The sequence below is a fragment of the Polypterus senegalus genome, chromosome 16 (assembly GCF_016835505.1).
Source record: "Polypterus senegalus isolate Bchr_013 chromosome 16, ASM1683550v1, whole genome shotgun sequence".
Lineage (NCBI taxonomy): Eukaryota > Metazoa > Chordata > Cladistia > Polypteriformes > Polypteridae > Polypterus > Polypterus senegalus.
The window spans coordinates 5,263,664-5,277,471 of NC_053169.1; the positions used below are offsets into that span (position 1 = coordinate 5,263,664).

The 13,808-nt window shown below is 43.4% G+C and overlaps 1 protein-coding gene across 1 annotated transcript; it reads right to left on the reverse strand.

Moving 5' to 3' along the window:
• Positions 1 to 918: 918 nt before the first annotated feature.
• On the reverse strand, positions 919 to 12,388 carry vsx1 (visual system homeobox 1 homolog, chx10-like). Its single transcript, XM_039738988.1, has 5 exons — positions 12,001 to 12,388; positions 10,384 to 10,465; positions 9,840 to 9,963; positions 3,189 to 3,369; positions 919 to 1,157 (listed from the first exon to the last, which is right to left on the reverse strand). Exons 1-5 carry the CDS (start codon positions 12,386 to 12,388, stop codon positions 919 to 921), a joined length of 1,014 nt encoding a protein of 337 aa, XP_039594922.1.
• Between the last annotated feature and the right edge of the window lie 1,420 nt (positions 12,389 to 13,808).

A 13,808-nucleotide genomic window follows, 5' to 3' on the forward strand; every position in this document is an offset into this window, starting at 1 on the left:
AGAGGGCGCCAGTGTACCACAGACCACCCACACTCCCACTGGGGCAGTCTGGAATTGCTTATTAGTCTAACAAGTGGGTTTTTTTTTTTTGCAACAGACTTTAATGGCAGCCCACAATTCCTCACGGAACGCCCACAACGCGTGTCACAAAATGCCCATGCAATGCCCTGTTACACCGTGGTTAAGATTAGGGCAATTTGAGGGTCATCTGACTCAGAGGGCGTTTCATGGCTGACGTTGGTGACCTTCGTTATACGTATTGCCGGCTGCAGTTAGACCCACCTCTATTTTTGGGAATGCGAGTGGGAAAACATGGAAAACAGGCCGTGGAAGTGGAATCCAAGCACGGCAACCACTGTGCCACCTTTCTTTATAATAAACGGATGAAAGTTTTCATTAACACAAGCTTTTTATTATAATCCTCATAATATAATTATTATTAATATTAATTTTTCATGCATAGTTACAATTTGTCATTAACAATTGCCCGAAAGACAGCCAACGTAACTAAAGTGCTTGAAATAAAATAAAATATATATTTTCCGTTTCAAAACCATATAAAAACATTGATGAAAAATATGGCTTAACCCTCCTAAAAGACTCTTTATGAATCCTGCGTTCCCGTTAGGTTTTCAGATCCTGTATATTGCATCATAATACATAAACACCAAAACGACTCTGCCGAGACGCGCGCGGCCATCTTCAGGTCACACCGCGGACGATCAACTCCCGCCTGCCACCTCCGTCTTCGACACAAAGGAGTTGAGTTTCGCTTAAAAAACGGACACGTGGTGCGCTGTGGACAGACTTGACGATTCAAAGTCGGGGTGACTAAAAGCCGCGGGGTTCAAGCTTGGAAAGGTGCGTAGTCGAGGTCTCGCGTCGCCGCTCGCTGATTGGTCCATAACCGACCCGCGTTTAACTCTCCCCCGACTTGCCGAGTGACTCCTTCACGCCCGTGGGTTTCCAGTGACTTTTGTGGTCCGATTTCGCTGAGCTCGAGAGGTCTATCGCCATGTCCTCGGAGTCGCTCCTGCCACTGGCCTGATGTGCCCACTCCGGGCTGGGCATTTTGGTGTCAATGCTGCACTCGGAGTAGCCGAATTCTGGCGTGTCGCTGCTCTTCTTTATTACTTCTAGTGATTTTTTGTGCATACCTGCATGGAAGAAAGAGAAGTTAGCAACACCGTTTGTGGACAGGGTGGAACAACACGCCCTTTTCTGCTTGTCTACTAAATGACTCAATTATGCATTTGTTTATTTGGCTGATACATTTCCATTTTTCCCTTTGCACTTGGGGGTCCCATGGGCCATCCATGGTCCTAACCCAGCAGTAGGAGACAGGAATGAGCACTGGACTATACACTCTTAGGAATGCTGGTCCTTTAGCAGCACTTTACCGGGTTCTTCATGGACCCTGTGTTTGGCAAATGACTCTTTTCATTCTGTGAGGGTTTCTTTACACATGAGGTTGGTTCTTTGGACTTTGAAAGGCTCCTAAAATGTAGACAAAACATCAGAAGACTACCACACAGGGCACTGGTGGATCGTGAAAACCAGAACGGAGCCTGTGTTATGTTATGCAGTGGCAGGAACCCCTCGGGATTTCACAAATCTCCCATCATCTGTTCATAGTGCTTTATGAAGTCTCCCATTTAATAAAAGTATTTTTCAGAACCTTCATAGATGGTCCTTTTGGGAACCAAACAATGGTCCTCTTATGACATTAAACTGCTCAACTACGGTGGCACCTTCATTTTTAGAGTGTGCGGTCAGTAAACTGCTGCCATACTTGTGCGCTGCTCCTATCGGACCTGCTCCCTCCTTAAGAAGGTGGCCATTGCCATCGGGCACAAGCCTAGAATCAGCACTGCTGGGCATGGAATTGTGCGGAGAACCACACTCACTTGCACGGGGCCAGCTTTGGAGCAGCCATGAAGTTAACTGGCAAGCTTTGAGGAAAACTGAGAAGATGTGATAAAGTCCCAAGAACACTACACAGACAGCAGTTGGGTCAGGTATGGAACTTGGACAAAGGGCCAGTGCCATCATTTAGGTGAATAAGGCATCTTCCTGGGGAGCAGATCATAAGGAGCGGGGGGCTGCCACACGGGTTAGCTACCCAACAGTCAGTTGGCGCACTAATAAGCTTGGCCTACAACGCCACATAACCTAAAAGCAGCACTGCTTGGACCCCTGCAGCCAAGGGTGCAATTAATGAGAAGTAATTCACATAAAGTACACTGAGACACTTAAATCAAATGTGATGTCACCCATACCACAGATAAACAGCAACCATAAGAAGTCAAACACAACATGCAGGTATGGAAAGAATGTGGACTCGTCAATGGCCAGGATGAGGAGCGGAACTGAACTCGGGCTTCTAAAGTTCTGAGGCAGACGTTCTACCCAAGGTGACACTGGGCCTTTACTGGGTTGTGTGGTGTTTTATAGAGCCATCGCTTGACAAAGAACAACTACACCCTGGGAAGGCCTCTTGGCCTATAAAGTTGGCTCTTTGGGCTTTGGAAAAGTTAGAACATTAGAAAGCGTTTGCTGTGAGCCGCACATTCAGCCCAACAAAGCTGGCCAGTCCTGTCCACTCAATTCTTCTAAAATAACATCAAGTCCAGTTTTTGAAAGTCCCTAAACTCCTACTGTCTATCACACTACTTTGGTCACTAATTCCATGTGTCTAGAATTCTCTATGTGACGAAAAACATCCTAATGTTTGTCCAAAATTTACAAGATTCCACCTGTGTCCCCGTGTCCTCGATGAGCTCATTTTAAAGTCACCGTCTCGATTCCCTTCATAACTTTAAACACTTCAATCAGGTCACCAATTGACCTCCTTTTGCTCGTTCTTAATGAGTGGACAAAACAGAACTCTTTAGAGTGTAGTAGGCAGGATACTGACGGATTTAGAAAACTGGAGCTTGTCCTGTGTCGTTGTATGCAGCCAGAGTCCCATTGGTAGTTCACAAATCTGTTACCACCTATCATCATTTGTGGACCCCCTCAAGTTCTTTCTAGAACCTTCATATGGATGGTTCTTTGAGGGGATCCATAAATGGCCCCGCCCTGAAGCACAGCTTTGTCACCTTTATTTTTAAGAGCACAGATATACAATTTTACGTGCAATAGTGAGAAGATGGATGAGTGCTGCCCAAACGTACATTTCGGCGTACCTAGAAGCCAAGGTGCACACGAGCTCATCAGGCCGTTTTTCGCCGAGTTGATGATGGATTCAGGGAGCGGGATGGAGTGTCTGACCATGGCACCATACAGGCCGTACTCGGCCATCACGCTGCTGCGGCCCCAGCACTTCTCACGCTTCCTCCACTTTGCTCTTCGGTTTTGAAACCATACCTGCGGGGGAAAGAAACAGTTATTAATACAAAAATTACGATGTGCTGAAATGTATGATCCCAGTAATGTGATTGACAAAAACAAGCAGGGTGTTACAGTGAAATTGCATTTCGTGTGGCTTTGAACTGCGTTGTGTTGTTCGTGTTGTGCTCGGTGACGGGTGCTAAAGTTTGATGAATCGATTTGCACGACACCCATTGTTGCTGTCCTAATATTGTAAAAGTCGCACTCCTGGACGTGGAGTCGTAAAGGATGGGTGAAGGGAGTCCTCACCAGACAGACCAGCATTGGGCATCTCTTGGCTCCCGAGTCACCTCGGCCACTTAGCAGAGGAGTCCTCGATGTTTTAACACCGTGGAGGATGTGACAGACGGAGGGATCGGCACTTCACACCAGTGAAACCTGAAAGGGACCCGATGGCTTCTTCAGTGGCCACTCTGCCACACTGCTCAGGTCTTCTTCTTCATCATCTCAGTGCCTGCACATTCTCACTCCACTCCCCCCGGGGTCAGAGTCTGCCACCCTATTCCCAGCTCAGTGAGAGGACCCAGGGGTCTGGCCCACCTCTGAGGTTCGCCAGTGACGATGGGGAGACGCCTCTGAAGTCCTTTCCCTGAGTGTCGTGTCTATGCAGTGTGCCCACCTCATGCTTCTCATGGCACTGCTTTTATGGCTGGCTGCCCCAGGTATTCCTGGCCCCTAGGTCGTGTTGTTAACCATCTCAAGAGCATGTCCCCCTCAGGTTTGGACCCAGGGGTGTTACAATATGTCCAAATACATGCCAAGATGATCACCCGGGTTTGGGGGTCTACATGAAGGTACAACATGGAGCCACCTCATCAGCTTCTTTTATTTACTCCAACTGGCCACTCCTCCCCTCACCAGTGGCTCCTCCTACCTTTTTAAATAATCATTAAAACTTCATTAATACTACATTACAATCTCCAGCTTACAATATCTTTGTAAATATAACAAAATAAAACATTAACAACTTTACAGAATTCCTTCTGATCGCTTTGAAGTCCCTTCAGTTTGTTTGACGCCTCCTGACTCACCGCTATAAGAAAATCCACACACATGACAAACCGATCAACTCGTCTTGATGTATACTTACATAAAACATCAAGCTTTTTGGGGGCCATACTATTTTTGACCGGACAAACTCCTCATTTTTAGACAGCCATTTTTGGTTTAGAAAAATGATACCCTTATGATAAAAGAGTAAAGCAACAGGAGGAAGAGGAAGAGGAGGAGGTTGGGAGTCTGCTGTGATTACAGAGGGCATTGCCACACCCACCACATGACAAGCCACCTGGATTGGGATCCGAGTGCAGCGGGTGACAACTCAGCACCACACTGAACAGTGTTTTACAGTCGGAGTGCCAATCCTACCATCAACCCCTGGGTTTTCCCTGCATGTTGGGGTCTGCAACAAAATGATCAGAAGGACTTGAAGTTGTGCAGACCACATCAACTGACCCCAGAGGTTCAACCCTTAGCGGGATACTCACAAAATTTAAAAATATGGGGATCAGTAATAGAAGCATGCCGAGTGTATTGTTTTATGCTGTTTCGAGGTTACTGATCACTAATATGAGAATCTTTTTAATATTTGATTCTGTACTGGGGGTCGGAGCCCTCCAAGAGCCGCTCCCAGGGGGATCAAAATGAAACATTTCAAACCAAGCATGTGTGGTGTCCTTTGAGACTATTTCAAGGTCAGCGATTGCAAATGTGGTGTTATTTTTGATTTTCAAACTTTTAGTCTAGCCCTGTATGGACCTCTATATACAGTATACATCACAGGGTGACCCTCATGAATTTTTCAATGCAATTGAGAAAATTTAGACTTTTAACATCTCAATTGAAGCACACACTTGAATATTTCAAGTATTTGACTAGTCAAGCCGAACGAGACCTTTTATTAACTAACTGGACAGATTACAATATGCAGGCTTTCGAGGCAACTCAGGCCTCTTCTTCAGGCGAGATGATTACTCGGATTAGATCTTACCTGAAAAAGGGGGCGGAGTTGCCTCGAATGCCTGCATATTGTAATCTGTCCAGTTAGCCAATAAAAGGTCTCTTTCGGCTTGACTTCTCACTACATTCATGATGGCTAACGCGGTACAACACCCTAGTACAGCAGTTCTCAAACTTTCGTATTTCGCGCACGAAACCCCCCCCTCCACCCCCACCCCTTTTCTACCTGGAATTATTCTGCGCCCCCTGCAATATATAAAATAGATGAGAATAACCCGCGATACAACTAACGAAGGTATGATACTCGTGCGGTGTCGCAGTGTCCTATCATTTTTATTCCATAAGATTTGCATGCGTTCGGCTAACTTCGATTAAACATTTGCAATTTTTTTTTTGGTAGTAATTCTAATCCGAGAAACAAAGAATAAGGTATTTATTCTTATTTATTTTTTTATGTAAAGAAACGATTAAATATGTTTTCATTTTAAAAAATATCGTAAACGAGAACACCGATGAAGTCAATCTGAGCGAGACGAATGTATTTTCGTCTGACAAATATTATACCGCTGTTAGTTGTACCATGAAAATAACCCAATATGCAGTAAATTATTGAACTCAATTTGCCAATGTGGTGCAGTCGCGCTGCATTATCACCTGATCTACTGGTACCCGCATGTTGGCGACAGATACCGACACGTCTCGAACTTTCTGGATTGAAAACACGCGACTATAAAAGCAGCAGCAGCGGCGCCGCTCGTCATAGAAACAAACTTCAAATAGAAAAGGAGCTCCGAGTGTCTCGATATCTCGAATATCAAACCAGACCTGGACAGGCTGTGTACTTTAAAGCGGGCACATATTAGTCCTTAGATCTATGCCTTAGAAATCTTTTATTTTAATTTTAGTTATAATGCATTCTTTGTGATTATGTGCTTGCAAATTTAAATTTGAAATAAAATGTAAAAAAATGTATTTTGATGTCTTGTTCATTTATTCGACGCCCCCCTTGTACAGCTTCAGCCCCACAGTTTGATAACCGCTGCCCTAGTACTACAAATATTTGAGTGATGATGTACTTCTCCTTCATGAAGTAAACCTTTACATTTCAGAATCACACCCGGAATTCGGGGGGCTTACGCTAATTCAGACTTTTCTCGTTTCAGTTGACGCCACGCCACAGGACGGGTGGTGTTGTTATTTCTCATTAGTTTCACTGGCCCTGCTCGACGCCCTTATCAGAAAAAAACCTAATTTGTTAGTCGATAGTCTTCAAAGATTGCAGGCCTGCTTGATTGATTGAAGTGTGGGTGTAAATTTTAACCTCTGTTTGCGTTTCTGATGTGCTGTGTGTTTGTGGTGGTGGCCTTGTATGTAATTCCAAAATAACAAACTGCTTTTGTTTTAAGAATATTTAGGCGGTAATTGATTTGTAAGCTTGAGGTGAAGATATTAATATGTGTATCGTAAAAAAAAAATAAAAATTCATCCAGTTATATTTCATGTTTCATTACCACGTTTTCTAATATCTGGCCTGAACTAACCAATAAGACGACGTGTGAAATGCAGCTTGTGATACCGCGCGCGCCTTTTTAACGTCATCTGCACTCTTTGATGTAAAGGGGCTGACGTCTGCGGAACTGATTTTAGTTCTCAACGGTCAGTCCTGGGGCCTCCTTTTTGGCCCCCCATTTTCTCAGACAGCCAGTCAGTCATTGTCACCTTTAATTGATCTCCTTCTTGAATTAGCTGATTTTTGTCTTTAGAAAAGTGCAATAGAAAATGAAGACGTACTTGTAAGTCGCTTTGGATTAACGTGTCTGCCAAGAAAATAAATGTAAAAATGTGTGTTTTCGGTATCTTTAAAGGCTTACGTTGTTTTGTTATTTTTGGTTAACTTTTTTCTGTGGGGTTTTGGTTTAATAATTGTGTTTAATTACAGATCATTAAGGGTGAGCAGAGCAGACAGAAACGTAGACAACTCTGAAAGGAAAACTTCAGTGTTACACAACTGTGTGCTTTTAAGTGAATAGTTGTGTAAATAACCAGAATAATGAAATATTCGCTATATCCTAACTACAGGGCCACAGGGGTCTGCTGGAGCCAATCCCAGCCAACACAGGGCGCAAGGCAGGAAACAAACCCCGGGCAGGGCACCAGCCACCACAGGGCACGCACACACACACACCAAGCATACACTAGGGACAATTTAGCATCGCCAATGCACCTAACCTGCACGTCTTTGGACTGTGGAAGGAAACCCACGCAGACACGAGGAGAACATGGAAACTACACGGAAGCGAACCCTAACTGCGAGGCAGCAGCGCTACCCACTGCGCCACCGAGCCGCCCCTATGGTAAGTATATATATATGTGTGTGTGTGTGTGTGTGTGGAAAAAGAATGAATTCTTACCGATCGGACATAAATAAATACCTGCGTTGTTTACTAAAAAATATAACATAATGTGTATGTAATTTCCGGATGGTTGTAAAGAAACATAGCAACTGAGAAATAACGGCTTGCTTAATTAACGCGTGAGTCCAGTCAAGAGAACAATGGGGGTGGGGCCAAAAACCTGCAGTCACAGGTTGTCCCCCAGGACAGAACATTGAGGACCGCTGCTGTAGAGGGCCATCCGCGTGATTGGCAGCAGGCTCCCTAAACAGCCATGAACAGATGATAACAGACTGGTGAAACGCATGCGCATGCAGGGGCGCCAAGAGGGGGGATGAAGAGGATGCGGGGCGGTGCATGAGGGTACATAAAGACCCGCGCTCATGATTTAGTGACCGCTGCTGCCCCCCACAGAACCCCCTACAACCACACAGCGGACTAAAGTACATCACTTTGTCTAAGAAGAGAGACCTCCAAACTACTTCAACTACTACTATTTCTGGAATTGGGACAAACAAAGCCCCTCCTGATCACCGCTGACTGAAGTCCATCGCTGTGGGGCCCAAAAACAAAACGAATTTTGCAAACCCGCTTCAAGATGGAGTGCTGCGCGCCGGCCAATGCCTTTCTGGTTTTAAGTGGAACCTAACCCTCCATGCCGTAACACCGGCTCGGCTCAGCTCGGCTCGGCTTGATCTGTTAGTACCCTTCTAGTAATTCCTCCTTTGTCCACTTACAGTATCGAGGTCGTTTTCAGTTGTCCTAAAATATTAATATGCAACAAAGCCTTCATACTTAAATGAATTAACAGTGATGATCACTTTTCGGATGTCATTTACTTTCACTTAAAATTGTTGTGTGTGCTGGCATTATCTAACTTTTTCTAAGTGACTTAACTTTGTTAAATATCGCACTAACACAAAATAACTGTGTTGGAACAAAGCAATCCGGTTATTTCCTTTTAACAGAAGTAGAATCCGCCTCAGGGACTGTCAGTGCTCACTTTTTCATGTTAATCTTACACAGAATTTACACTTTCTTAACCCTCAGAACCCTCAGGTATTCTTATTCTCCCGCTACATAATTGAATTAACCCGTGCATGACTATCCCGTATTTGCATAAAGCCCCGCCCCTTTTGTCGACAACACCTTCCAAAGCAGCGCCACATGTTGGCGGAGTTGAAGAGAAGGTTCAAAACTTTTAGTGCGTTGTTTTTTTTCCAAACGCCGTGTGTTTTGTGTGTAAATACAATTTACTTTTAGTAAAAAAAAAAGGTGTTTACATTACATTCTTAAAAATAAAAATGTCAACGCGGTTCTTCGGAGCCATAGCGGTTTTCAAAGGAACCATCGAACTGAAGGTCCCCGAAAGTACCTTTATATATTTAGAGCCCTAATAATCTCCATAAATAAAAAGGAATTTGTGAAATCCCAACGAGTTCCTGGTTTTAAACGGACTTCTTTGTGCACTCAATTCAGGTTTTCTTGTGTCCTGTTATGTCGCCTATATACCATACTTGAAAGATTTCCATTTTGTCCACATTTTAGGAATCTTTTTCAAAGCCCCATAGAATTGATTTTATCTGCAATTGTAAATTGTACCTTGTCAAACAATGGCGCTAACAGGAACCACACAACCCAGTAAAGTGCCATTAAAGGACCAGTGAGTGTGTTTAAAAGTGAACTTTTAAAAGTGTGAAGCGCTAAAAGAAACGGCATCGGTACGGTCTGAATATGAATTCACGTGAGGTGTGTAGTTAGCTTGAATTTAACATTAACGAAGTCACCTACGTGCGATTTAATTAGTTGCATTACGTCAAAATAAAGTACATCCATCCATCCATTAAACAACCCGCTATATCCTAACACAGGGTCACGGGGGTCTGCTGGAGCCAATCCCAGCCAGCTCAGGGCGCAATGCAGGAAACAAACCCCGGGCAGGGCGTCAGTCCGCCGCAGACACCTGAGCGGTAGGTGACATGTCACGTGATCCCTGCCGCAGCTGCCTCATCTGTGCGCCCATTCGGACTTTAGACCGAAACACTTTGGAATTTTACGGAGCGATTCAAGCGCTGATTCCGTGCGGTCCTGTACCTGTATTCGATCCTCTGGAAGCTCCGTCTTCATGGCTAGCATTTCTCTGGCATAGACGTCGGGGTAGTGGGCTTCGTTAAACGCCTTCTCTAATTCTTCTAGCTGATGAGCTGTGAACACCGTCCTGAGAAGGGGCGAAGACAAGCGACTTTAGTGAGCTGGCATCTGAGCGACATGCAAAAACCAAGCATCACTTTTTCTGAATGTCATTGAAAGTATGATTGAAAATAAATGATGCCAGTTAGTTGAACCCATATACCAAGTCTAAGAAATAAAAGATATAATAGACAGGGCTTTATTTTAGCGTAAGCACAAAGTTTTTAATCTCGAAGAGCACGTTTTTAGATGATCTAGGAGGACATAACTGCAGACAAATAACTCTGAACAAATTGATTAACATCACTTAGGATTCCGCTCTCCAAATCTGTGTGTCGCGAGTTCGTGTAACATGACACCGCCATCTTATTCATTAATCGCAAATTGAGCTGTGGAAGAAAAGGCGACATGTCACTTCACAGCCGCGAACGCCACTCGTCTTCATTACCTGTGCCGCCTCTTCTTCCTCTTGTTTTGAGAGTTACACGAGTTCTTAAGGTCACTGCGATCCCCGGAAAGGCAGTCGTCGTCTGTAATGCAATAACCATAACAATAATTATAATTCAAAAATAAGATCATGATACTTCTACTACTGATAACAATAATAATGGTCCAGAACAGGATCGCGGTTTGGGGTGCTGGAGCCTATTCCAGCTAGCATAAACCTTCAGGCAGGAACAAACCCTGGACAGGACGCCAGTCCATCACAGTAATAATATAATGATTATGAAATAGTTATAATCTTAAAAAAGACAATAATAATAATATTATTAATACTATCATCATCGTAACAAAAACAATAATAATAACAACAATAAAATCATAATCGTGAAAACATCAACATGCAGCAATAGTAATACTAATAACATCATCATATTATTTAAAACATTAATAACCACAGCAACAATAAGAATATCATCCTCATACTCATTAGCATGATAATAATAATGATAACCATAATCATAATCGTCATCATAAAAAATAAAAACCATGAACAATACTACGGTCAATAATAATGATAATGACTGGCGCTCTGTCCCAGTGTGGTTCCTGCTTCGGTTTGGCTCCAGTTAGCCTATAAGCGGTTTACGAAGATGGATAATAATAATAATAATAATAATAATAATAATAATAATAATAATAATAATAATATCTGACAAATGAATGCGCTCAGGCGCATGTTTCAATTTTGCAGCACGTATTACTTTATTAGGGCGAATCGCTGCCGTAAGGTCGTTTCATTGTTCGGTAGCTATTTAACTTCATTTCGTTTTCGTTTTAACGTCGCTTCTTTTCTATTTCCAGATCGCGTGACCCGTTCTGCCTGCTGATTTTCTTTTTTAATAAATTAAATCGCGACAGCAAATACATCTGAGTCAAACGAAAAACGAATTCATAGATGTTACTCCCTTCAATATTTTTATTTTAGTTTGCATTTATTTTATTTTTTAGAAAACGAAAGTGCTAGAGCAAATCCATCTCTGTCATCATAACATAAGAAAATATATATATATTAATATTCGCTATAGATGATTTGCTTCGTGTTTGTGTTTATTTTATTTACAAAAATAAATCACAGTAATACATCTAGGTCAAATTAAAAATGAATTAATACATGTTATTGCTAACTCATTGAATGATTTTATTTTAGTCTGCGTTTACTTTATTCTTTAAAAGACGAACTCGCGGTACTAAGTCCGTTTAGGTTTTCGTAAAGTACAAACTACATGTTAAGTGGTTTTCATGAACTAATTCAAATAACGGCATTTTATGAACAGCGAGGCTCTGAAGCTCATCAACTAAATGTTCTCGTGTAGCCTCTTTGGAGGGTCAGCACCAAAGTGGACCCCCAAAGCGGGCGCGGGTTGCCATTTCAGCACCACCTCGACGGTCCCGCGCCCTCCTGGACAGCTCCCCGGCCGTCGGACTTGGGCGCCTTTGTGTTTGATGAGCTGCTGATCGCGAAGTCGACTCAAAGAAAATAAGAAAGAAAACAAAACACAGCAGATATGATGACACAAGACGACTTGTGCGGTCCATACACTTAAAAAGTAATTCGAAGTACCCGAGTAGTTCTCCTTGTGCTGCTCCAGGCTTTGCATGTACTGGTTTTCCGTCCGTGCCTGCAGCAGAGGAATGTGACTGGGAAGAAAGCAGGGCGCTCCAGAGGGCTGTTGCGCGGCCAAACTACACAGAAAACCCAGGCCGAGAGGCAGAGAGCCCCCGGCTAATGCGAAGCCCCCTAAGCCAGCTCCGTGACCCTCTACGTTGGTAACCACTCCAGGAGCAGTCGAGGTCTGTAACTCCGTCTCTAATCCTAGAAGGTCTGTGATGGCGAACCCTTTAGAGCGCAACCCATTTCCGTTCACCCTGACCGATTTGTCGTCGCCGATGTTAGGTGATAAGACTTTTCCTTTGGGTTTCCCTTCCGCGACGTCGTCTTTTCCAGTCATGACTCTCATCCACCTGTTGACTTTCGCTTTCTTGACCCAGCAGATCAGAAGAGCGGAATTCAAGAGTGCTTTGGGAGATCCATTTATCTTCAGCTTGGCGCCCCGAGATGCTTCCCTGGCCCAATCAGAGAAGAGGAAGGGGGTCGCGGGCCACTCGAAGAGGCGTTTCCCTTTTTTTCAATCCCAGAGGATTAATTGCCACCAATTTTATTGTAAATCCGATAAAGATTTGAATAAAACGCAACTTCATCCTGCCAGCACCGCCTGTCACACGCGTGTCCTTCTCCAAGCGACCGACAGCGCGCGCTTCGATAGCTTTACTCTCAAATAAACGGTGGCATCCTTTAGTGTTTTATGTAAATACGATTTATTAACTGTGTCTATTTAAATCTACATTTATGTGCGAATGTTCTGTTCAGTTATCTCTTGTATAGCGCTCTTCACTAGGAGCATGCGCAGAGCCTTGCGTAAAATGCACATTTTACAATTTACAGAATGAATCCGATCTGTTTAAACACACAGGAAAACAAAGTGGTGTGAATCTGATTAACATAAATGGAGCCCAGCGATACACGTCCATTAATTAATTATATAGTGGCATTCACATATCTATCTATCTATCTATCTATCTATCTATCTATCTATCTATCTATCTATCTATCTATTATATAGTGTCATTCACAACTATTGATCTATATACAGCATATATAAAGATAGATACTGTATAGATATAGATAGTGATATAGATATAGATCAGCTACAACATTCAAACCACTGGTAGGCGAATTTATGACCATTGATTATCTCACTCCAGTGACTCCTGTCAAGTGGTGGCATACAAGTGAACAGTCAGTTCTTGAAGGGGACGTGTTGGGTAAGCGTAAGAATATGAGCGACTTTCACAAAGGGCCACATTGTGATGGCCAGAAGACTGACTCAGAGCATCTCCAAAATGGCAGGTCTGGTGCAGTAGTTAGTTAGCACTTACCAAAAGTGGTCCAAGGAAAGACAACCAGTGACCTTACAGCAAGAGTCATGGGTGCCCAATTATGCCTTATTGATGCCAGTCTGCTCTAATGCCACAGTAGAGCTACTGGAACACAAATTACAGAAAGACTTAACACTGACCATGAGATAAAAGTGTCAGAGCACTCGGAGCAATGTACTGTAGATTGCTGTGTAGCCACAGACCAGTCAGAGTGACCTTGCTGACCTCTGTCCACCACTGAAAATACCTATATTGGACCAATGAGCATCAGAATTGGACCACAGAGCAATGGATGAAGGTAGTCTGCTTGATCATATGAATCACATTTTCTTTTTTTCTTTTAGAAGGCCAGGCACGTGTACATCATTTACCTGGGGATGAGATGGCATGCAGCAGAATGGAAGGAAATTAGCCGGGAAAAGCAATGTGATG